This window comes from Eriocheir sinensis, chromosome 6 (genome assembly GCF_024679095.1).
Source record: "Eriocheir sinensis breed Jianghai 21 chromosome 6, ASM2467909v1, whole genome shotgun sequence".
In the NCBI taxonomy this organism is placed as follows: domain Eukaryota; kingdom Metazoa; phylum Arthropoda; class Malacostraca; order Decapoda; family Varunidae; genus Eriocheir; species Eriocheir sinensis.
In genome coordinates this window covers 3559360-3585765 of record NC_066514.1, presented here as the reverse complement: position 1 = coordinate 3585765, position 26406 = coordinate 3559360, and the positions used below count along the sequence as shown (strand labels likewise).

Genomic DNA, 26406 nt, shown 5'->3' with positions numbered 1-26406 from the left:
GTTTTTTCTTCTCTATTTCTCCTTTCTTTATTTTTCTTTCATTTTTTCTTTCTTTTGTCTTTCTCTCTTTATTTTGCTTGCTTTCTTTGTTTCTCCCATTCTTCTCTCTTTCCTTTTTCTCTTTCTCCTTCCTGTATTTCGTAAAGAATCCTTATAACCAAAAACTAAAATATCTGGATAGGTTACTCTTTAGCCCGCTACCGGCTATGGCTGCCAACAATCAAAGTCCCTCCGCCAAGCTTGTAACCCGCCATTTGGTGATTGTTAGGTACGCCTATTGTTAATGTCCACCAATCTTCATTAGTATAACCACGTAGTGTCTTGAACATGCTTTACTGTTTTACGATGGAACTCTCTAAATGTATGTCACCTCTCTCTCTCTCTCTCTCTCTCTCTCTCTCTCTCTCTCTCTCTCTCTCTCTCTCTCTCTCTCTCTCTCTCTCTCTCATTCACCCTGACACAAACGCGTACGTAGTAATTAAGTATTTACTGTATTAGTATATATGCATATTAATGTTTTCAGAGAGAGAGAGAGAGAGAGAGAGAGAGAGAGGAGGCAAATGTGTGTGTGTGTGTGTGTGTGTGTGTACTGAGACTGTGTGCAGCTACAAAGATAAAGAATGGCACCGATCTTTCATGGTGTTTGACCTCTCTTATATACCTGCCTCCATGTCTCGCTCGACTGTGACGCATCATGACCCTTTCTGAGTAGACACCCGGAGTAGCGATATATAGGGGCTGTTACACTGGGCAAATTTTCCGTGGATCTTCAGTCAAACCACGATTTCCGCTGGCGTGGTTCTCATATTTCCGTGGTTTTCTGGCGGGTCCACGATCTTCCAAAGCTACGGTAGATTTCACAGAAGGACGACTGTATGGCTGGTATTATGACATTTCGTCGCCCAAGAACACATATTTGACAAGGCTTTCGTAGGTGTTGCGGGCATTTCCAGTAGTAGTTTTATGACCCTGGTGATAGTTTAGCCCTTCTTCTGTTCGCCGCCCAAGTTCACTTATTTGACAAGGCTTTCGTAGGTGTTGCAAGCATTTCCAGGAGTAGTTTTATGACCCTGATGGAAGTTTGACCCCTCCTGTGTGCCGTGAACCTAAAGAAACACTCATTAGAACCCGACTGACCCCCTCTTTGACCTTTAGAAATAGCTGATGTGAGAAGCCAAGGTGTCTTATTATACCAACTTATTACTCATCATCATCATCAGCAGCAATAACAAGAAACAAAGTCAATGAGAACCACGCTAGCCGATCTCGTGGTTTGACTAAAGATCCACGGAAAATTTGCCCAGTGTAATATAGCCCCTCCTCCCCTGCCTGGAGTGCATCCCATGTGTTAGGGAGGCTTCACTGATACAATCCTATTTTTTTTTTTTTTTTACGTGTACGCCTATAGCGCCGGTAGGCTTGCTTGAGGGGCCTAGATGGTAGTCGGCCCCAGCCCGTCATGGCGCAGGCAAGTGTTTATAGTGGCGCCATCTTCTCTTGGCTCATGCTGCCCCCCGGAACTCGTTCTTGATTCACTTGGACGGTTTCCTCTAGAGTCCGGGTTGATGGGTGGTCTTCAGGACAGCATGTGGGTAGTTTTAAGCCACTCGGCGGTAACTGAAAAACCCGAGGTGGTAGCGTGGGGATTCGAACCCGCGTCGTCCATCACGCGGTGAATGTGGGCCCAGCACGCTACCACTCAGCCACCGCCTACTTACCTCCAGAATTATTGTAAAAGGGGTTTCGTCTCATGAACTCCCCTCCCGTTACTGACTGTCTATGCATCTCAATCTTGTATCGATATTTTCATGCAAACTGCTTTTCTGAATTTGTTAAATGATTTAGCTCATGATTATGTTGTCCAAATTCCTAATGCAAGAGTTAATCAGAGTAGGTATTCATTGCTTCATTCTCTTCAAATGGTTAGCTCGTCTTACCTTCGTCTTTCAAGAGGAGGGCAATGGCATCTATATGTAGACCCCTCATTGGCCGAATCTGATGCTCCTTTTTAGCCCTATTATCCTTACAGGAGGGGTGCATGCAGTGCTTTTTTACGTGTTTTGTTATGCTTCAGTGATGCCACCTTTGATGTAAAAAAACTAGCTTTTAACACCATGTAAAATCAAAGAAGTCTTCAATATGGTCCTTTGTTGAGTCTACCTTTATTCAGTCTGATCATTTTTTTCATATATGCATTTTTACGGAGGAGGGTAGCCTACGTTTCCTCACGAACTTTTTCCAGTGGGCTCTGTAAGTTGCACTCCCATAGCCTGTCACCGTCCACAGGGTATAAGTGATGTCCCTTCCCTTGTCGCCTGGTTCATTAATCATAACATTGTACCTGCCATTATTAAAGAGTACCCAAAGTTTGCTGCCAGCTGGTAATCTAGGTAATTTCATATGTATACCTACTTAGGGATATTGTCAGTATTTACTTACAATTCTTTTTTTGTTAGCTAACCTCAACTTGTGTTTTTATATTTGTACAATGGAGATTTTTATTTTTTGTAACTAGCCTAGTCAGGGGTTTGTCTGCTAGACCAGCCATCCCCCTTTGTTGTCTTTTACAACAATAAATATTTCAATTCAATTCAGTTGCACTCCTTGGAGACAAAGCTATCCAACAGGTGGTGATTAAAAGCAGGAAGACAAACGCTGGTCTTTATTTCTGCAAGCGTACAACCTTCACAGCTATGTAGCACTCTCTCGCCTGTGACAACCCATACAACTTAAGCCCCGTTCACACTGTGCCGATTCTGGGCCACGACTACCCACGATTCTAGGGTACACGAGGTCTTGGGTGTTGATGTGAAAGGGTCGGGCATGTCGTGAAAGAGGTCTTGAGACTGTTGTCGGATGCTGCGCCGACGTCGTGATGGGAGTCTGGAGTCGTGAGGGTTACCACGACAGTCGGTATGACACCAAGACCCCAATAAAACCTCCCCCCCTTCTTGGAGCGTGGGAACCAACTTGTCAAATTGCATCTTTTTCTTCACGAGTGACTGAGCTATGCACGTTAACCATCATTGGAGATCCTTGAGGGGGAGAGATACGATCATGGAGGTAGAACTGGTGGAGTCGACACAGCCCGCTAATCCCATTCATTGAGGTGAAGCCGACGAACTGTCAAATTTACGGCCAAAAGATGGGGGATGCCCGGCCCGGTTGAGAACTCCATCACGGCCATGGGCACTACCTCCAGACCCCGTGACCGTCTCATCCATTATGATGGTGGTGTTTTTTATTACCGTTTATTTATTGATGCTGTATACATTTCATAAATACCTTTGATCTTACTAAGGTATTTTTGTAAACTTAAAGGATAGACATAACTTGAAAACCCCACCTCCATGACCTCACCTGTACATAGGACTCAGCGACAACTTTATCTGAATTAAAAATGAGTCTACGATCACTCCATACAGCGGCGGATATCAAGGCCTCGTAAGGCTATCGTAGGCAGTGCGGAAAACCAGGTGGGCGAGCCTGGCCGAGCCCTGACCTGACCTGACCTGACAACACCTGACACCTGATTGATTGATTGATAGTTTATTGTTGCAAGTAAACAACAAAGGAGAAGGGAGGAACATGCCATCCCAACCCCCAGGCAGGACAGAGTGTGATTAGGGCGGATTCACTTAATTGGGCTGATGTCGACTCCACCAATTCTACCTCCATGGATACGATACACTCTACCGGAAGTGGGGGCCATTGTGGGGACCAGTGTTGCCAAACTATCGTACATATCGCATTGCATTTTCGTAGTTTCTGACCAATAACGAATGCAAAAACAAACAAACAAACATCAATAAATAAGAGTTTTAACGCTAACTTCAATTTTCTATCGTTATTTGTATAGGTACGAGAGTTTGAGGGTTAAAAGTAATAAAGACGATGTGGTGAATACGATAATCCGACAACGCTGATGTGGACAGAGGCCTAACTACCGAGGGTGAATGCTATATAGCAGTTCTTAGGGTATTTTCCACTTTATAGATGATAATAGAAAGATAGGATGCAAAACTGGCTACCCAACGACATCTGGGTATCCATGATGTTGATCGTGGAGATAACATGTTGTGTTTTAATAACATCAGAATTATGGCGCAGAGGTAACAAATTCTCCACAGTCCCTAACATGGCGGGCTGTCACATCTCTCCACCTCAAGGATCTCCAGCTCTTATACATGCATATTACCTCCGATTTTTCATTAGAAAGTTGTAGTGAGCGTCCCTCCGAAAGGAGCGTCTAGCATACCAGTCTAGAGGCGAGGACCAGGCAATGATGGGATATATACGAGAGCCACCCAGAATAATGCAGCGGTATAACATAATTCTAACTGTAGAAGAACATTCCATAAGTTATATGAGTGAACATCCTAAAGGTATGAAATGCAAGTAATACGGGACAATGGTGAGGGCAGAGCGACAAGCTGTAATTTGAAAGCAACATGAGACATAAAGAAAAATATCGAGTTGCCTGTCACAATATTCTGAGGATCCTTTGCATCATAAATAATTTGGACCGAGATGCACAAGCTTTTAAAAAGTGATAATTTCCATTTTCTGCACAAGCAATTCAGCGTGTATGGGCAACACACATACACACACACACACACACACACACACACACACACGTGTTTGTGTGTGTGTGTGTGTGTGTGTGTGTGTGTGTGTGTATAATATATATACACAGTGCTCGTCATTGAAATTGTCGCCAGGATCGCCGTTGAACATTTAACCCGGTAGCTGCGGGGGTCATGTTTCTTAGGTTAGGTTAGGTTAGGTTAGGTTAGATGAAAAGCCCCGCTAAGCTAAATAATGAGAAAGAATCATCACTCACGCAAACCATTTCATAATAAATATCAACGCATATGTGATCAGTTTATGCATCATCTATTTTGGGAGGTTTATATCATGGCAGAAATTTGGCCCGTCGTTGCTACACGGTAAAGCCACAAATTTGGCCCGTCGCTGCTACACGGTAAAGCCACAAATTTGGCCCGTCGTTGCTACACGGTAAAGCCACAAATTTGGCCAGTCGTTGCTACACGGTAAAGCCACAAATTTGGCCCGTCGCTGCTACACGGTAAAGCCACAAATTTGGCCCGTCGCTGCTACACGGTAAAGCCACAAATTTGGCCCGTCGTTGCTACACGGTAAAGCCACAAATTTGGCCAGTCGTTGCTACACGGTAAAGCCACAAATTTGGCCCGTCGTTGCTACACGGTAAAGCCACAAATTTGGCCCGTCGCTGCTACACGGTAAAGCCACAAATTTGGCCCGTCGTTGCTACACGGTAAAGCCACAAATTTGGCCCGTCGTTGCTACACGGTAAAGCCACAAATTTGGCCCGTCGTTGCTACACGGTAAAGCCACAAATTTGGCCCGTCGTTGCTACACGGTAAAGCCACAAATTTGGCCCGTCGCTGCTACCGGGTTAAAATTCGCTCACTCCTTTTGCCGGAGCGCGGGTGCCTTAAATCAAATTATTACGCATCTGTTAACTCAGTGTGTGTGTTGGAGGGCGTGCAGAGGCGGGAAACACCGACACTTGCCTGTCCATAGCTGTCAAGTAGTGGTGTTCCAGGTGATGTCTTCCCCCGTCACCCCCTACCCCCCTCCCAGACTGGCTTGCAATTGCCTGGTTGTTCATCGGTTTTACTGGACAATGGTTCACTACAGGACCTTGTCAAGTCATGGCATCACAAGCATTACATCTCCCCACAAGGCTGGACACTCGACACGAGATTATCTCCTAGCAGACAGGCGTCAGCATCCGCCAGACCCAAAGATGCGTGAAGCAGGCTTGCCAGATTATCGTACTCAAAACATCGCATTTATCAGTTCCAGGGCCCAAAACTTTCCTACCCACACAGATAACGAAATTCCAGTTCAAGTTATCGTTAAAAGCATTACATATTGGCGTTTGTTTGCGATAGCTGTGACTCAGAACCGGAAAATACGATGTGCTGAGTTTCTGAGTACGATAATTTGGTAACCCTGGCGTGAAGCGTGTGATGGAAACCGGTGACAACAAAGTACCAGAGAAGAAAAAGCCACCTGGCAAGACTCGCAAGACATCCGTGCGACTGGTACACCGTGAACTTGAAAGTCACCCTCGAGTACCAGCCAGAAAAATAAAGGAAGACAACCCAAGACTGCTGAGTGACGTGTCTGTGAGGACATTATCACGGCGTATCCACGACCAACGTTGCCAGATTATCGTACTCAGCCTCTCATGTTTGCCAATTTCCGACCCAAAAACTGCCTCCTCGACCCCAATAACTCCCTTCATATATAGTTATCGTTAAAATGGTTAATAATTGGTGGTTTTTGGCAATAGCTAAGGCTCAGAAACCGGTTAAGTACGAGGCTCTGAGTACGATAATCTGGCAACGTTGTCCACACGACCTCCGCTACATCAGTTATGCAGCGAGATCGACCGAAGCACATGTGGTTTCTGTCGCCCAGCAGGACCCTCGAGCAGGAGCGTGGTGTGCTGTGGAGCGAGTGATGAGGCACAATTTTAAGTGACAGCTAGCAGGCCCCTCGACCCCCGCTACCCTGCACCGGCCGTCTGGCTCCCTGATTCGTTGATGGTATGGAGCTGCTTTTCTTGTCATGGTGTGGGAAGTCTTGTAGTAATACCCAAGAACACCACAATGAATCAAGGGAACTACCTGGAACTTCTGTGTGACCATCTACCGGGGTATTTTGAGACGTGTCACGCCGCCACCCTCACACAGGACGGCGTGGTGTGCTGTGGTGTGTTGTGGTGTGCGTGGTGTGCTGTGGAGTGCGTGATGAGGCACAATTTTAAGTGACAGCTAGCAGGCCCCTCGACCCCCGCTACCCTGCACCGGCCGTCTGGTTCCCTGATTCGTTGATGGTATGGAGCTGCTTTTCTTGTCATGGTGTGGGAAGTCTTGTAGTAATACCCAAGAACACCACAATGAATCAAGGGAACTACCTGGAACCTCTGTGTGACCATCTACCGGGGTCTTTTGAGACGTGTCACGCCGCCACCCTCACACAGGACGGCGCCACACGGCTAAGTCAGGGAAGCAATGCTGCCCTCAAAAGGCAGAACGCATTAACTCCAAAAATGCCATTTTTGAGATTTTCATATCAATGGAATCTACACATTCAGTGAAATTTAATGTCATAAAACAACACTACAAAGATCAATTTATATGTCGAACAAATTACAGTGTGCAGATGGAATTAGCAAAAGAGCAATGACTAATCAAATCTTTATTATCAATTTTCTCAAAACCAAAATTTTGGAGTTAATGCGTTCTGCCTTTTGAGGGCAGAATGGCTCAAGGCCCAACGGCATCTCATGGCCCTTCAGGCAGCCTTCCCGCACGTTTGGAGGAGTGTAGGAAGCGTAAAGGGAAGACCACAAAGTACTAGTTGTAAGATAAATAAATTTGTTTGTTTATATTACCCCACACAGCGGGAAACGGCCTGCGACAATATTAATGACGAGCACTGTGTGTGTGTGTGTATATATATATATGTATACACGTTCAATAGTTTATCACTTTATTCATCTATCGATGTATGTATCTATTAAATTATAATAACTTGTTTATTTATTTATTTATTAGTTTATTCATTTCATTACAATTTTTAATATTCTGTAAAATCTTAGATTCATACGATTACATCAATTCTATATAGGTATATTCAGAATTTCACCCATGTATGACTTAAGACGCCAACTTCTTAATATAAGTGTCTAGCATTTGTTGACCTATTCGGTTACATGGTGATAATGACGAACACCATAAACTTACGTGATGATTTTCATGACCCAAATGGTTGGAACAGCAGCGGTGCCTCGCGGTGTTGTGCGATGTTTGACCCGCCTGGTGCAGCGTGTGGCCGCGGCGCACATGCAGGGCTCCACTCAGGCGTCGTTAGGGATTTAATATAATATACATTTCGATGGTGTATTATGACAAATGTTATATGCGTATACATACATATTCTGTATTCTCTTAACCTATAATTCTCACTTATCAATAATCATGTGACCCAGCACCGGTTTAATCTTATATGAATGCACTATGCACTGGGCGTGAACGATGTGGATGATACAATGTTGAAGTGTAATGGTCACGGCTGCCTCCATGGCCCGCCAGCTGTGTCAGAGGACGGCCCATGGTCCTGATTTCGGAGAGTCCCATCAACCTTGCCTTCTGGGAATCTTGGCCACCAGGTCGGACCAGTACTTGGCATAGTTCTCCAACACCGTGCCTCTGTAGGAGATAAAAACATGGCTACAGTATTTTTTTTACAACAAAGGAGACAGCTCAAGGGCACACAAAAAGGAAACAATAATAAAAAAAGCCCGCTACTCGCTGCTCCTAAAAAAAAAGAAATCAAAAGAGGTGGCCGAAAGAGAGGTCAATTTCGGGAGGAGAGGTGTCCTGATACCCTCCTCTTGAAAGAGTTCAAGTCGTAGGCAGGAGGAAATACAGATGAAGGAAGATTGTCCCAGAGTCTACCAGCGTGAGGGATGAAAGAGTGAAGATGCTGGTTAACTCTTGCAATACCTATCTAATCGTGCCTCACAACTGTCGGATGTCTTTTATTAGGGGTTTCCTTCTAGTGCATTATCGAAACAGAATTTGCTTAGCGATTAATTAGTCCTGACAATTTGTTTTCACAGCCAGAGAGGAGTTCTATTGGTCTGCACTGGCGAACTATATAGTCATGGTGGAGATCTTCCAAACCGCACGTATAGTTCAATTACAGCGTTAAAATAGCGCTACTGTAATACTGATACGTTTCCCTACAGGCGGTGGCTGAGTGGTAGCGTGCTGGGCCCACATTCACCGCGTGATGGACGACGTGGGTTCGAATCCCCACGCTACCACCTGGGATTTTTCAGTCACCGCCGAGTGGCCTAAGACTACCCACATGCTGTCCTGAAGACCACCCATCGACCCGGACTCTAGAGGAAACCGTCCAAGTGAATCAAGGAGTCCCGGGGGGCAGCATGAGCCAATGCAAGATGGCGCCACTATAAACACATGCCTGCGCCACAATGGGCTGGGGTCGACCACCAGGCCCCACTAAACAACAACAACAAAAAAAAACACTCTTGAAACTCCCGCAAGATTACCATGTAGCTACCCTTGAATCGTTGCACAACACGGCTACATTATCACAAGAAGAAAGTGACGGTATTTTATTACAGCCATGAAACGGTTCTGTTTACAACACAGTTAATGCACCGCCTCAGGAGGGCAAAAGATACTTGCTTCCGCTAAATGTAGTTCCTCCTCCGCTAACCTTAAGTCCACTGAAAAATCATATAGGTTTGTCCTTGTATTGTGTATGTTGAATTTAGTTTGTTTATTTGTGATCACCTTTATCATCATCTCATTTTGTCATGCTATACCTTTCTGGAAAGCTCTTTGTCTAAGCTACAACAGATTGAAATTTCAGGTCATTAGCTCTGTTTTTAAGGGTTTTAGAGCCAAAATACAAACAGATGCTAAATTCATATATAAAAAAGTTAGCGGTTAGCGGTTAGCATTAGCATCCACTAATTTATTTACCAGTTTAGCGGTTTAGCGTAAGCGAAGCCAACATTTTAGCGGTTAGCGGTGCCGCGATTTTTCTTCATCAGTGTGTGTGTGTGTGTGTGTGTGTGTGTGTGTGTGTGTGTAAATTCTGAAGCCCGTATTCTTAAACATTTCGCTGCCCAAGTACACCTATTTGACAAGGCTTTCGTAGGAGTTAGGGGTATTTCCAGGGGTAGTTATATGGCCCTGGTGGTAGTTTAACCCTTCCTCTGTACCATGAACCTGATAAAACACTCACGAGAACCCGATTAATCTTCTTTTCGACCTAAGGAAAACGTTGATGTGAGGAGAGAGCCTTAAGAATATCGACATAATTATCATCTATTACTGCAAACTCACAGGCATGATTACAAACGAAACCAAATTCTAGTGTAGTTACCTGTTGTTATTTTACCATCCTTGAGATTATATTATGAGTGGTGGGAAGTTTACTGGGGGTCGTATTACAAGACACAAGGCTTTCGTAGGAGTTGCGGGCATTTGCAGGGGTAGTTTTATGGCCCTGGTGGTAGTGTGAGTCTTCTTCTGTACCATGAACCTGAAGAAGCACTCACTGGAACCCGACTGACCCCTTCTTTGACCTTTAGAAATGGCTGATGTGAAAAGCGAGAGTGTCTTATGATACCAGCCCTATATGGCCGTATTGCTAAACATTTCGTCGACCAAGTTCACCTATTTGATAAGGCTTTCCTAGGAGTTTGGGGCATTTCCAGGATTAGTTTTATGGCCCTGGTGGTAGTTTGATCCCCTATTCTGTACCGTGAACCTAAAGAAACACTCATTAGAATCTGATTAACCCCCTCTTTGTCCTTTATAAATAGCTTATATGAAAAGGTAAATGTCTTATAATTTGATAATATAATTTGATACTTACGTGAAGTACACCTCCCCCTGGCCGTGGGAAGGCGCGTGCCAGGCCAGTACAACCTCTGTCTTGGGGGGCACTGTGCTGTGCGTCACCGCGGAGCACTCAGGGAAGACGGTAACATCCTTCGTCTCATGGAAGGTTCCGATCCACTTGTTGGTCTTCGCGTCACGGGCTTGCACGAAGAACCCCTTGAAGGTCCCACCGGTGATGTGCACTGTGGGGGCAGAGAGGAAGGAAGGAAGGTTTCGTTTAGTCGGTGCAACATCTGTGGTAATATGCCGGAGAGAGACAGAAGGGGAAGGAATTATAGGAGAAGGGAACAGACCCCAGGAGACGGGACACAACATCTGTGGTAATATGCCGGAGAGAGACAGAAGGGGAAGGAATTATAGGAGAAGGGAACAGACCCCAGGAGACGGGACACAACATCTGTGGTCATATGCCGGAGAGAGACAGAAGGGGAAGGAATTATAGGAGAAGGGAACAGACCCCAGGAGACGGGACACAACATCTGTGGTCATATGCCGGAGAGAGACAGAAGGGGAAGGAATTATAGGAGAAGGGAACAGACCCCAGGAGACGGGACACAACATCTGTGGTCATATGCCGGAGAGAGACAGAAGGGGAAGGAATTATAGGAGAAGGGAACAGACCCCAGGAGACGGGACACAACATCTGTGGTCATATGCCGGAGAGAGACAGAAGGGGAAGGAATTATAGGAGAAGGGAACAGACCCCAGGAGACGGGACACAACCCCCGATTAATACCTGGTACCCATTCACTGCTGGGTGGACAGGGGCGTAGGGTATCGGAAAAGCCGCCCAAATTTTTCTACTCCGCCCGGTTATCGAACCCGGGCTCTCTCGGTTGGGAGCCGAGTGTGCTAACCACTGCACCACGAAGCCCCCAAGGTAGAGAGGAAGGATGATTTTGTTATTTTGCGGTGGTGCCCAGTGAAAAAACACATCACTGCCCCAAGACGAACAGTGAAAGGATGGATGATTTTGATTTCTGCGGTGATGCCCAGTGAAAAAACACACCACTGCCCCAAGACGAACAGAGCAGACTTTAAGCCGTAGGAAATACACCTACAAATGCTGCTATTAACAATATGTAATGTTTCCTACATGTATAAGCATGCGGTGGCTGAGTGGTAGCGTGCTGGGCCCACATTCACCACGTGATGGACGGCGCGAGTTCGAATCCCCACGCTACCACCTCGGATTTTTCAGTCACCGCCGAGTGGCTTAAAACTACCCACATGCTGTCCTGAAGACCACCCATCAACCCGGACTCTTGAGGAAACCGTCCAAGTGAATCAAGGAGTTCCGGGGGGCAGCATGAGCCAAGAGAAGATGGCGCCACTATAAACACTTGCCTGCGCCATGACGGGCTGGGGTCGAATACCATCCAGGCCCCTCAAGCAAGCCTACAGGCACTACAGGCATAGACGTAAAAAAAAAAAAAATGATGTTTGTTTATAGCTAACCCCGTATAGAAACGATACCATTGCCATTGCCAGGCGTCAGGGTGTCAAAAATGTGTTAATTTGAAAACTATATAATAAAATAATCACATTCCAACCACAAATAATCATTACTAACTAAAGGTACTGGTGAGAATATATGAGAGTATATTTTTTGTTCCACAGTGTAACCTATGTCTAATATGTATTACTAAACATATCCTCACCCAAGTACACACATTTGACAAGGCTTTCGTAGGAGTTGTGGGCATTTCCAGGAGTAGTTTTATGACCCTGGTGATAGTAGGGTCGTTTACAAGACACTTCGCCGCCCAAGTACACACATTTGACAAGGCTTTCGTAGGAGTTTTGGGCATTTCCAGGAGTAGTTTTATGACCCTGGTGGTAGTTTGTGTCGTATTACAAGACACTTCGCCGCCCAAGTTCACACATTTGACAAGGCTTTCGTAGGAGTTGTGGGCATTTCCAGGAGTAGTTTTATGACCCTGGTGATAGTTTGTGTCGTATTACAAGACACTTCGCCGCCCAAGTTCACACATTTGACAAGGCTTTCGTAGGAGTTGTGGGCATTTCCAGGAGTAGTTTTATGACCCTGGTGGTAGTTTGTGTCGTATTACAAGACACTTCGCCGCCCAAGTTCACATATTTGACAAGGCTTTCGTAGGAGTTGTGGGCATTTCCAGGAGTAGTTTTATGACCCTGGTGATAGTTTAGCCCTTCTTCTGTTCGCCGCCCAAGTTCACCTATTTGACAAGGCTTTCGTATGAGTTGTGGGCATTTCCAGGAGTAGTTTTATGACCCTGGTGATAGTTAGACCCTTCTTCTGTACCGTGAACCTAAAGAAACACTCATTAGACCCCGAATGACCCCCTCTTTGAGCTTTAGAAATAGTTGATGTGAGAAGCGAAAGGGGTCGAATTACAAGATATTTCGCTACCCAAGTTCACATATTTGACAAGGCTTTCGTAGGAGTTGTGGGCATTTCCAGGAGTAGTTTTATGACCCTGGTGATAGTTTAGCCCTTCTTCTGTTCGCCGCCCAAGTTCACATATTTGACAAGGCTTTCGTAGGAGTTGTGGGCATTTCCAGAAGTAGTTTTATGACCCTGGTGATAGTTTAGCCCTTCTGTTCGCCGCCCAAGTTCACCTATTTGACAAGGCTTTCGTATGAGTTTTGGGCATTTCCAGAAGTAGTTTTATGACCCTGGTGGTAGTTTGACCCTTCTTCTGTACCGTGAACCTAAAGAAATACTCATTAGACCCCGAATGACCCCTTCTTTAAGCTTTAGAAAGAGTTGGTGTGAGAAGCGAAAGGGGTCGTATTACAAGATATTTCGCTACCCAAGTTCACATATTTGACAAGGCTTTCGTATGAGTTTTGGGCATTTCCAGAAGTAGTTTTATGACCCTGGTGAAAGTTTAGCCCTTCTTCTGTTCGCCGCCCAAGTTCACCTATTTGACAAGGCTTTCGTAGGAGTTGTGGGCATTTCCAGGAGTAGTTTTATGACCCTGGTGATAGTTTAGCCCTTCTTCTGTTCGCCGCCCAAGTTCACCTATTTGACAAGGCTTTCGTAGGAGTTGTGGGCATTTCCAGTAGTAGTTTTATGACCCTGGTGATAGTTTGACCCTTCCTCTGTACCATGAACCTAAGGAAACACTCATTAGACCCCGAATGACCCCCTCTTTGAGCTTTAGAAATAGTTGATGTGAGAAGCGAAAGGGGTCGTATTACAAGATATTTCGCTACCCAAGTTCACATATTTGACAAGGCTTTCGTGGGAGTTTTGGGCATTTCCAGGAGTAGTTTTATGACCCTGGTGATAGTTTAGCCCTTCTTCTGTTCGCCGCCCAAGTTCACCTATTTGACAAGGCTTTCGTATGAGTTGTGGGCATTTCCAGGAGTAGTTTTATGACCCTGGTGATAGTTTAGCCCTTCTTCTGTTCGCCGCCCAAGTTCACCTATTTGACAAGGCTTTCGTATGAGTTTTGGGCATTTCCAGAAGTAGTTTTATGACCCTGGTGGTAGTTAGACCCTTCTTCTGTACCGTGAACCTAAAGAAACACTCATTAGACCCCGAATGACCCCTTCTTTGAGCTTTAGAAAGAGTTGGTGTGAGAAGCGAAAGGGGTCGTATTACAAGATATTTCGCTACCCAAGTTCACATATTTGACAAGGCTTTCGTGGGAGTTTTGGGCATTTCCAGGAGTAGTTTTATGACCCTGGTGATAGTTTAGCCCTTCTTCTGTTCGCCGCCCAAGTTCACCTATTTGACAAGGCTTTCGTAGGAGTTGTGGGCATTTCCAGTAGTAGTTTTATGACCCTGGTGATAGTTTAGCCCTTCTTCTGTTCGCCGCCCAAGTTCACCTATTTGACAAGGCTTTCGTAGGAGTTGTGGGCATTTCCAGAAGTAGTTTTATGACCCTGGTGGTAGTTTGACCCTTCCTCTGTACCATGAACCTAAGGAAACACTCATTAGACCCCGATCGACCCCTTCTTTGAGCTTTAGAAAGAGTTTGTGTGAGAAGCGAGTACAAGTTGTCATATATAGTCAGGAGGAAGCGGTGGATTAGGGGGAGTCTGGGGGGGTCTCTCCGTCCGTACCTCGTTGCCACATCTCTTGTTTCCAGTTGTGGGATCAGAGAGAGAGACCTCCATTAGTCTCCATTCATTTCCTCCTCTCTCTCTCTCTCCATTTCTTTCTTTTCTTGTTCCTTCTTTATTTCCTTCATTCCTTCATCTTTTCATCACTTTCATTCTTCCTCTCTCTCTCTCTCTCTCTCTCTCTCTCTCTCTCTCTCTCTCTCTCTCTCTCTCTCTCTCTGTAATGACGTCATGCGAGACCTAATGCCATATTTTAAGATTTTAAGACACCATGGATCGTTTCTCACATCAACTTTTTCTTAAGGTCAGAGAGGGGATCAATCTGCTTTTCATGAGTGTTCTTTTAAGGTTCACGGCACAGAAGAAGGGTCAAACTACCACCAGGGTCATAAAACTACCCCTGGAAAGGCCTACAGCTCCTACGAAAGCCTTGTCAAATATGTGAACTTGGGCGACGAGATGTTTTAAAATACGACCCCTAGACCCTAGCTAGTTAATTGTCAGGTTGGTATTGTGAGATGGTCCCACCCCCCATACCAACTATTTTAAAGGACAAAACGGAGGTTAATCGAGTTCTAATGAGTGTTCTTTTATGTTCACGTCACAGAAGAAGGGTCAAACTACCACCAGGGTCATAAAAGTACCCCTGGAAATGCCCTAAACTCCCACGAAAGACTAGCAAATTACGAGGTTCATCGGGTTCTAATGAGTGTTCTTTTAGGTTCACGTCACAGAAGAAGAGTCAAACTACCACCAGGGTCATAAAAGTACCCCTGGAAATGACCTAAACTCCTACAAAAGACTAATAAATTACGAGGTTCATCGGGTTCTAATGAGCGTTCTTTTAGGTTCACGTCACAGAAGAAGAGTCAAACTACCACCAGGGTCATAAAAGTACCCCTGGAAATGCCCTAAACTTCCACGAAAGACTAGTAAATTACGAGGTTCATCGGGTTATAATGAACGTTCTTTTAGGTTCACGGCACAGAAGAAGGGTCAAACTACCACCAGGGTCATAAAAGTACCCCTGGAAATGCCCTAAACTCCCACGAAAGACTAGTAAATTACGAGGTTCATCGGGTTCTAATGAGTGTTCTTTTAGGTTCACGTCACAGAAGAAGGGTCAAATTACCACCAGGGTCATAAAAGTACCCCTGGAAATGCCCTAAACTTCCACGAAAGACTAGTAAATTACGAGGTTCATCGGGTTCTAATGAGCGTTCTTTTAGGTTCACGGCACAGAAGAAGGGTCAAACTACCACCAGGGTCATAAAAGTACCCCTGGAAATGCCCTAAACTTCCACGAAAGACTAGTAAATTACGTGTTCTTGGGCGCGTCTACATAGGTCTGCTGTTGACTATTGGTTGGTGAAGGTGTCTCGGGGCTTGTAGGTGACAGGGCAGGTAGGTGACAGGGCAGGTAGGTGACGGGGCAGGTAGGTGACGGGGCAGGTAGGTGGCGGGGCAGGTGGGTGACGGGGCAGGTGGGTGACAGGCCAGCAGTGAAGGGTGAGTTTGTGCGTGACGCTGCACCACGCTTCCCGCCGTCAGAGGCTGAGCCGGGTCATGTTCCCTCACTTTCTCCCTTTCTCCGCCTCCTCAGGGCAGCTGTCGACCTCTTTACCTCTCTCTCTCTCTCTCTCTCTCTCTCTCTCTCTCTCTCTCTCTCTCTCTCTCTCTCTCTCTGTACTTTGAAATATATATGTGTGTGTGTGTGTGTGTGTGTGTGTGTGTGTGTGTGTGTGTGTGTGTGTGTGTGCAATCAATTACAAATTCCACACCTGTAAACAGTTAATTAATGTAAAGTTGGTTGCATATGCTATAGCTGCGCGTAGCCTCGGTGCTCATTTCCGTCGCATGACCTTTGAGTTTCTGATGGGTGAGAATCATTAACCCAGGACACAGGCCGGTATGGCATCTGCTGGAATACCATCGTCTATAGTCTGTCGAATCCAAAGGCGCGTCCACACCAGGAATCGTAATTTGCATGTCAACAATGTATCACAGACGTTTCCCAGGTTTTTCGAGAAGCAGCTGAGAAACAACGTGGATACATTCACGAAAGAATTGAGAAACATTGAAAGAGAATATATATATGTGTGTACTTCACCACGGAATGATCAAGTGTTGGACTCGTAATCGCCAGCAGGTACCCTCCCCACATGAGCAAGTGCACTTTAGCGTCGATCTGTGTGTGTGTGTGTGTGTGTGTGTGTGTGTGTGTGTGTGTTCCTGTGTGTGTGTGTGTGTGTGTGTGTGTGTGTGTGTGTGTGTGTGTGTGTGTGTGTGTGTGTGTGTGTGTTTCAAGTCTTGATAGTAAAGCATAAACTATTTTTACAATACAGTCAAATTTCATTTATATATTTATGGATGAGAGAGAGAGAGAGAGAGAGAGAGAGAGAGAGAGAGAGAGAAGGGAGAGGGGCACACCCTGACCGCTGGGAGTGCCCTCGCTCAGGGGTGCGGGATAAAGACATATCCCACACCTCACTCACGGGGAAAAGGGATTGGGATCATAATTATCATTCATTCACATACTTCAATATCTAGCTAATTAACAAAATTTTAATCTCAAATGCTTCCCAACTGTTTCTGAGGACCGCCCACACCAGGAAAGTTTGTATGGAAACTCAGCTTTTACATTTGTAGCCTTTTCCATTTAGCGTAACCCGTTTCTGGGTCATGATCTGTAGAGTCCCTTGATAGATAGAGTCCCGACAGCCTAAGATTTGGACGCCATTATTGGCCCTGTCTTCGCCGCGAGACCGTGTGCTAGTGTTTGAAAAGCGCGGCGAAAACACAGGGTCAATAATGGCGTCTTGTCGGGACTCTGAAGGTGTTATAATGAGGCTCGTAAAAGGATCTCCGCCTGTCAGATTATAGCCGCGGGCTGATGGGAGCTGGAATGGCTTTTCTGTGCCTGGTGTCGATTCGTGGTATTTTGGGAGCCACCGTTCGTAATAGTTCATCAGAATCAGTGGTTGACCTTCCAAGAAAATTAATTAACTAAACCCTGCTCCGTTAACTCTCGGCTCCGCCAAAAGCAAGTCATTCTGTAATGGTCAACTTTCTATAAACGACCGCACCCATACGTGTTCCCTTGTGTTCTTCCTGCTCTCCAGTGAGTGCAATAATAAGTAAAACACAGAGGCCAGTGTAGCAATTTCCGCACACACCGACACCCTGAGAACAACCCTGAGGCGTGGACAAGAAACATCATTTCCCGAGGGTATTCAAATGTATGCCAGTGGTTTACCGAAACACTTGGGAAACGTCTGGGATTCATTGTTGTCATATAAACATTCCTGGTGTGGATGCACCTTAAGACCTCTGCTATTTACAAGGATCCGTTTTAGATCACTGGTCTGGCTGGAGAACCCGTGTTCTATTTACCACTGAGACCTGGATTCTCATGATCTGGGTGATCCGTATCATGATCTGCCTGATCGAGAGGCCGCGGCGGGTTGTAGCAGACGACACCTGCAGTCTCACGCGGTTACCTACACTCAGGATCAAAGGACAAAGGATCTACCGGAAAGCGCGTCAAATTTTGAATCAACCGGCGCATGACGTCATCAGGTGGAAGGTTGGTGGGTTCGGCTATGGTTTACGCGGCGGCGGCGGCCCATTGTTGCCAGATCTACCGGAATATCATGAGATTTACTGAAATTGTGATGAATCTCAGAAATAATTTATCAATCTCATGAATAATTTGTATATTGCTTTTCCAAATTTTCACCTAATAGTTATAAAGAAATACTGATATAATGCTTTTAAACTTAATTATATCTACATAACATATATCACAAGAACCACTACATATATATTTAAGTACGTCTGCCGAATTTTTACCGAACTACTGAATTCTCTCGCAATAATCTACTGAAATTTTCTCTGCACCGTCTGGCAACACTAATTACGCCTCAGTAGCCAGCCGGAAGCGGTGGTGTACGGCTTGCTTGTTCTTGTCAAATCACAATGCCTTGCAGTTGTTCAGTATCTGGCTGCAAGTCTGTAAGTAGGCTATTTAACGCTCTAGAGAAAGCACCTTATAGTCTGCCTAGATCAAGGGTGTCCAAACTTTTTTTCACAAACGGTCACATGCGGAAAATATACGAAGGGTCGGGCCACTCAGTACATCTATGGAAGGAGATAGATTTTAGAGTTTATAGTTTTACAGGAACTACCACGTGTAGGTCAACTGGCCTCTTGCAGATTCCTTACTTTCTTATGTATGTATTTTTTTAAGGAATGTAATTAAGTAGATATAGGTAAGTGTACCTTTAAAGGAACCCATTTTCTTTGTCTTATTTTTTTTATGTATACAGGATAAACTTAAATCCTATTGTAAGAGGATCGAGTAGCATCATGCTCGTTAGAGAGGATTTGAATGTAAGCTTATAGTTTTCATTTCAGCGTCGCCAAATTATCGTACACACCGTATTGGATTTTCGTAGTTTCTGACTGATATCTATAGCAAAAACAAACAAACAAACATCAATGAATAACAGTTTTAACGCTAACTTTAATATTCTTTCGTTATTTGTGTAGGTACGAGAGTTTGAGGCTAAAAAGTGATAAATACAACGTGGTGAATACGATAATCTGGGAACGCTGAGCAAGATGCGTTACAAAGGCGATCCCGCGCTTACTACTGTGACCCATAACAAAGGGACGGGCAGTCATTATTCTTAAATTTAAGGTTTAAGGTCTCCCATTGTGGCCAGAAAGGTATTTAGCATGTTTTGTATTTATATACCGTATCTAGAGTATGCATATATAGACAGTCAAGTGAATTATAGTGAGTATAAGCGAGAAACATTACCTAAAGATGTGTGCACGTAATTTCTTTGTGTGTTAAATCCACTACAGAAACCTATAGAAGATACGATATTTGTCAATCAAAGACAAAGACAATGAAAGCCTGTTTAGAATCTATTTGAGTTACCGCTCGACGTAAATACTTTCGATTTTATTTGCGTTACCGTTCGACGTGAATACTTCCGTTTTCTATTTCATCTCTCCTCGCTCCACCTGCTGACGTCATTTTCTGCGCGCCGGTTGACCCTGTGTCCTTTGATCCTGCTTACACTCAGCGTCTCCTCCGACTTTATTTCGAGTATACAACCCAAGAGCGCCTCCCATAATGAGTGAGGAGCATATAATAAGATGATGTTGCAGAAATGGTTTTGTAGGCAGTAAAGATGTTAAATAGAAGTTTTACAGAACATAATTGTGGGAGATTTACAGGCCACACCAAGCCCCCTTGTCATGACGTGTTTATAGATTATGTGGCATTATAATTACAATATTACTATTTATTGCTTCTTTTAGTCTTCCATAGATATATATGTATGTGAGTGTGCGCGTGTAATTCACCACGGCCTGATAACAAGGTGGACTCCCTTTCGCCACCAAGTACCCTCCCGACGTAAGCAAGTGCTCATTATCGTCGATCTCTGGGTACTGCCCGGACCTCACCTCATCCCCCTTGCTCAAGAGGGACAGTAACCACTCCTAGTCAACGGAAAGAATCCGGCCTGAGCGGGGCTCGAACCGCCGCCTGTTTGGCCGTGAAGCCTTGCAGCACGGCGCTCTAACCGACTGAGCTACCGGAGCGATATGTGTGTGTGTGTGTGTGTGTGTGTGTGTGTGTGTGTGTGTGTGTTTTGTTTTGATCTGTCGCTCTGCGTTCTATTTACCAAGAGCGAATCCAGATCAGATTCAGATCCGGGCCAGTGATCCAGAGCTGACCAGTGTTCTAACTGGCTAGCAAATAGCCGACCTACTGCAACACCACCACCCCATCACCCTCCTCAGAGGAGCTCGCTATCGCCCCCCCCCATTCCCCCCCCCCCTCTCTCTCTCTCTCTCTCTCTCTCTCTCTCTCTCTCTCTCTCTCTCTCTCTCTCTCTCTCTCTCTCTCTCTCTCTCTCTCTCTCTCTCTCTCTCTCTCTCTCTCTCTCTCTCATTTACGTTATATATAATATCTTTTGCTTGATATATATATATATATATATATATATATATATATATATATATATATATATATATATATATTTATTTTTGTGTGTGTGTGTGTGTGTGTGTGTAATTAAAGCTTTTGGTAAGGCGTCACGCGAGAGACGGCTCTGGAAATGTAGAGAATTATGCTGACTATATGTAACCTGAGTACAACGTATCTGTAGGGAGGAGAGACGGGAGCCGTTATGAGAGACAGCTCCCACGTGGAGGACAGGAACAAGTCAGGTGACCCAAGGGGCGGCATGGGCTCCTATTCTTTTTTTTATTTTTTTTTTACTTATATCAGTGGAAAGAGTTAATAGTTAGGTGGTCAAGAAGCGCCATGTGGATAAGTAGGACAAGACGCAGATGTAACTATCAAATAGGAAAAAAATAACCAAGTCCAAAAAAAAAAGACATGGGAGCAATAATATTTGGGTAGGCGGTGGCTGAGTGGTAGCGTGCTGGGCCCACATTCACCACGTGGTGGACGACGCGGGTTCGAATCCCCACGCTACCACCTCGGATTTTTCAGTCACCGCCGAGTGGCTTAAAGCTACCCACATGCTGTCCTGAAGACCACCCATCAACCCGGACTCTTGAGGAAACCGTCCAAGTGAATCAAGAAGTTCCGGGGGGCAGCATGAGCCAAGAGGAGATGGCGCCACTATAAACACTTGCCTGCGCCATGACGGGCTGGGGCCGACTACCATCCAGGCCCCTCAAGCAAGCCTACCGGCGTTATAGGCATAGACGTAAAAAAATAATCAGACAGCCTACTACCAGAATAGCACAAACAAGATTGCTGGAGAGACAGATCACGCGTAAATGTGAGAGTGGCTTTCATTTATAGGGATGAGGAAATAGTAAGGGAATCGTTCGTAATTATGGCGCAGGCAAGTGTTTATAGTGGCGCCATCTTCTCTTGGCTCATGCTGCCCCCCGGAACTCCTTCTTGATTCACTGGACGGGTTCCTCTAGAGTCCGGGTTGATGGGTGGTCTTCAGGACAGCATGTGGGTAGTTTTAAGCCACTCGGCGGTGACTGAAAAATCCCAGGTGGTAGCGTGGGGATTCGAACCCGCGTCGTCCATCACGCGGTGAATGTGGGCCCAGCACGCTACCACTCAGCCACTGCCTACCCAAAAGTGAGTGTCATGAGCTCTTCCCACCACTGCACAGGCTCAAATGGCCAACGGTACAGAGCCGAGCACCGCAGCCACGCGCACCAATAACGTATGCACCCAAATTTACCTTACCGGAACGAGTCTAGCGTGATCAGACCATGGTGAATGACACACACACACACACACACACACACACACACACACACACACACACACACACATATTGAGGCCAAAGCGTTAAGTCGTGAATGAGAGATTATATAGTTTCCTTAGCAGAGAGAGAGAGAGAGAGAGAGAGAGAGAGAGAGAGAGAGATAGATAGATAACACACACACACACACACACACACACACACACACACACACACACACACACACACATAAATACATACGCCCACACACACACACACACACACACACATATTTGGGCCAAAGTGTGAAGTCGTGAATGTTAAAAGTCAGGGCGCCCATTGATGTCATGCAGGTCATCAAGTCTTAAAACTCGATTCACAAGCCTATATGGATGTGGATAAACTCTGTCGAAGCAAAGGTGTGTGTGTGTGTGTGTGTGTGTGTGTGTGTGTGTGTGTGTGTGTGTGTGTGTGTGTGTGTGTATCTATCTATCTATCTATCTCTCTCTCTCTCTCTCTCTCTCTCTCTCTCTCTCTCTCTCTCTCTCTCTCTCTCTCTCTCTCTCTCTCTCTCTCTCTCTTCCTTCTTTATTTCCTTCCTTCCTTCTTTTCTTTCTTTCTTTATTCCTTCCTTCCTTCCTTCATTTTCCTCTCTCTCTCTCTCTCTCTCTCTCTCTCTCTCTCTCTCTGCTAAGGAAACTAATCATGAAAATAGGTCCAGTATGTACACGCTTTGTTCATTCAGCATTGAACACGTTTTTGGGTGGAGAAATGGAAGACAAACTTCTGGGAGTCAGTGCATGACGAGGCACGCCCTTTGTGGCGAAGACAATGAACAATCCCCTCTCGTGTGTCCTTGGTGCGGGAACTCACGGCGGTAGTGGTCAGGGGCTTCCCGTGGCTGAGTGGGTGGGGCTCCGCGCAGGCTACTGGAACCACTTAAATATCCCCCTCCTTCCCCCCACCCCTCCCCTACCCCACTCCCCATCCCCGATTCTCCTTGTCCTGAGCCCTGATCCTTCCCCTCAGAATTCGTGCCTCCCCTAAGAGCCCCGCCTTCTGAGACCCTAAACCCTCCTGGCAAGATTGGCTGGCTCAACAGTTCCCTCCCTTAAGAACCACGCCCTTCCGCTTGCTTAAGTTAGGTATTTCTATTACGAGCTCATTCGGGGAGGCCGCTGGCTGGCGATTACGGGTGCAACGCGTGACCAGCTCATGTTGACTGACACACACACACACACACAGAGAGAGAGAGAGAGAGAGAGAGAGAGAGAGAGAGAGAGAGAGAGAGAGAGAGAGAGAGAGAGAGAGAGAGAAGTAAGGAAGAATGATAGAGATGAAGGAAGGAAGGAAGGAATAAAGAAAGAAAGGAAAGAAGGAAGGAAGGAGAGAGAGAGAGAGAGAGAGAAGTAAGGAAGAATGATAGAGATGAAGGAAGGAAGGAGACAGAGAGAGAGAGAGAGAGAGAGAGAGAGAGAGAGAGAGAGAGAGAGAGAGAGAGAGAGAGAGAGAGAGAGAGAGAGAGACTGGTTAAACGAAGCAGGCCACCATCTGTTAGTCGTTACAGTTTGTGCATTGTGTCCACCGTATCATTATTTTGCAAGAGGTGTGGTCACAATCAACGCGTTATTTTCTTTCCCTTTCATAATCATAGCAGGGCCAGTTACTGTCTTGTTGTTGTATGATTCATGTTTTATTACTGTTGTTTTTGTGTTAGAATTGGTGTCATGTCAACTTTGGCGAGTGTTGTTTACGTTCCCATCGCTAACTTTTGCTATTGTTGCTAAAGCTCCCATCGCTAACTTTTGCTATTGTTGCTAAAGTTCCCATCGCTAACTTTTGCTAGTGTTGCTGAAGTTCCCATCGCTGTTATTGTTGTTTTTGTGTTAGAATTGGTGTCATGTCAACTTTGGCTAGTGTTGTTTAAGTTCCCATCGCTAACTTTTGCTATTGTTTGCTAAAGTTCCCATCGCTAACTTTGGCTATTGTTGCTAAAGTTGCCATCGCTAACTTTTGCTAGTGTTGCTAAAGTTCTCATTGCTGTTATTGTTGTTTTTGTGTTAGAATTGGTGTCATGTCAACTTTGGCTAGTGTTGTTTAAGTTCCCATCGCTAACTTTTGCTATTGTTTGCTAAAGTTCCCATCGCTAACTTTGGCTATTGTTGCTAAAGTTGCCATCGCTAACTTTGGCTAGTGTTGCTAAAGTTCCCATTGCTAACTTTGGGTATTGTTGTTTAAGTTCCCATCGCTAACTTTGGCTATTGTTGCTAATGTTCCCATCGCTAACTTTGGGTATTGTTGCTAAAGTTCCCATCGCTAACTTTGGCTAGTGTTGCTAAGGTACCCATCGCTAACTTTGGCTTGTGTTGCTGAAGTTCCCATTGCTGTTACTGTTGTTTTTGTTAGTAGTCGTAGTAGTAGTAGTAGTAGTAGTAGTAGTAGTAATAGTAGTAGTAGTAGTAGTAGTAGTAGTAGTAGTAGTAGTAGACGCACAGTAGAACGCTTGTAGTAGCATGATTCTATATGTTCCGCACCAGGTATATCATTGCGGCACGCTTTTCTTTGTCCAAGTCAAGGAAACATTGAATTCAAGGCGCGGAAAGAAAGAATAGACAGACAATAGTGGCAGGGGAGCACCCATCGCCTTTACCAACAATAGACTTGAAAACAGGAACAATCTTGGTCACTAGGGGTCGTATTTTAAAACATTTCGTCGCCCAAGTTCACATATTTGACATGGCTATCGTAGGAGATGTAGGCCTTTCCAGGGGTAGTTTTATGACCCTGGTGGTAGTTTGACTCTTCTTCTGTGCCGTGAACCTAAAAGAACGCTCATTGGAACCCGATGAACCTCGTAATTTACTAGTCTTTCGTGGAAGTTTAGGTCATTTCCAGGGGTACTTTTATGACCCTGGTGGTAGTTTGACTCTTCTTCTGTGACGTGAACCTAAAAGAACACTCATTGGAACTCGATTAACCTCCTTTTTGTCCTTTAAAATAGTTGGTATGAGGGGTGGGACCATCTCACAATACCAACCTGACAACCAGCTAGGGTCTAGGGGTCGTATTTTAAAACATTTCGTCGCCCAAGTTCACATATTTGACATGGCTTTCGTAGGAGCTGTAGGCCTTTCCAGGGGTAGTTTTATGACCCTGGTGGTAGTTTGACTCTTCTTCTGTGCCGTGAACCTAAAAGAACACTCATTGGAACCCGATGAACCTCGTAATTTACTAGTCTTTTGTGAAAGTTTAGGGCATTTCCAGGGGTACTTTTATGACCCTGGTGGTAGTTTGACCCTTCTTCTGTGACGTGAACCTAAAAGAACGCTCATTAGAACCCGATGAACCTCGTAATTTACTAGTCTTTTGTGAAAGTTTAGGGCATTTCCAGGGGTAGTTTTATGACCCTGGTGGTAGTTTGACTCTTCTTCTGTGACGTGAACCTAAAAGAACGCTCATTAGAACCCGATGAACCTCGTAATTTATTAGTCTTTTGTAGGAGTTTAGGTCATTTCCAGGGGTACTTTTATGACCCTGGTGGTAGTTTGACTCTTCTTCTGTGACGTGAACCTAAAAGAACGCTCATTAGAACCCGATGAACCTCGTAATTTATTAGTCTTTTGTAGGAGTTTAGGTCATTTCCAGGGGTACTTTTATGACCCTGGTGATAATTTGACCCTTCTTCTGTGACGTGAACCTAAAAGAACGCTCATTGGAACTCGATTAACCTCCTTTTTGTCCTTTAAAATAGTTGGTATGAGGGGTGGGACCATCTCACAATACCAACCTGACAACCAGCTAGGGTCTAGGGGTCGTATTTTAAAACATCTCGTCGCCCAAGTTCACATATTTGACATGGCTATCGTAGGAGTTGTGGGCATTTCCAGGGGTAGTTTTATGACCCTGGTGGTAGTTTGACTCTTCTTCTGTACCATGAACCTCAAGAAACACATATTTGACAAGGCTTTCGTAGGAGTTGTGGGCATTTCCAGGGGTAGTTTTATGACCCTGGTGGTAGTTTGACCCTTCTTCTGTACCATGAACCTCAAGAAACACATATTTGACAAGGCTTTCGTAGGAGTTGTGGGCATTTCCAGGGGTAGTTTTATGACCCTGGTGGTAGTTTGACCCTTCTTCTGTGCCATGAACCTTAAAAAACATCCATGAAAAACAAATTGATCCCCTCTTTGACCTTTAGAAATAGTTGATGTGAGAAGCGATGGTGTCTTAGAATACTGCCCTTAAGAACCAGCGTTACCAGATTATCGTACTCAGCCACTCAGCACATCGTATTTTCCGGTTTCTGAGTCACAGCTATCGCAAACAGACACCAGTAAGAAGTGATTTTAACGATAACTTTAACTGGAATTTCGTTATCTGTGTGGGTAGAAAAGTTTCGGTCCCTAGAACTGATAATTGCGATGTTCTGAGTACGATAATTTGACAACGTTGCTAAGAACCCAGTTGAAAATGCGAAAAAGTTGGAAAGTTTCGTTTAGTCGGCGCAACATCTGTGGTCATATGCCGGAGAGAGACTTTAGGGGGAAGGAATTATAGGAGAAGGGAACAGACCCCAGGAGACGGGA

General features: G+C 45.1%; 1 protein-coding gene and 1 non-coding gene across 2 annotated transcripts in view; both read right to left on the bottom strand.

Moving 5' to 3' along the window:
* Positions 1 to 2647: 2647 nt before the first annotated feature.
* The window catches only part of LOC126988805 (reelin domain-containing protein 1-like), a 39372-nt gene continuing 15613 nt past the window's right edge, over positions 2648 to 26406 (bottom strand). Inside the window, exons 2-3 of the mRNA XM_050847236.1 lie at positions 10480 to 10687; positions 2648 to 8270 (exon numbers count right to left, since the gene is read on the bottom strand). Coding sequence (XP_050703193.1) covers positions 8198 to 8270; positions 10480 to 10687 — 281 coding nt within the window. The 3' untranslated portion in view covers positions 2648 to 8197. The remainder of the gene's footprint in view (positions 8271 to 10479; positions 10688 to 26406) is intronic.
* Positions 11306 to 11379, bottom strand: Trnag-ccc (transfer RNA glycine (anticodon CCC)). Its single transcript has one exon. It is a non-coding gene; the product is annotated as a tRNA-Gly (tRNA).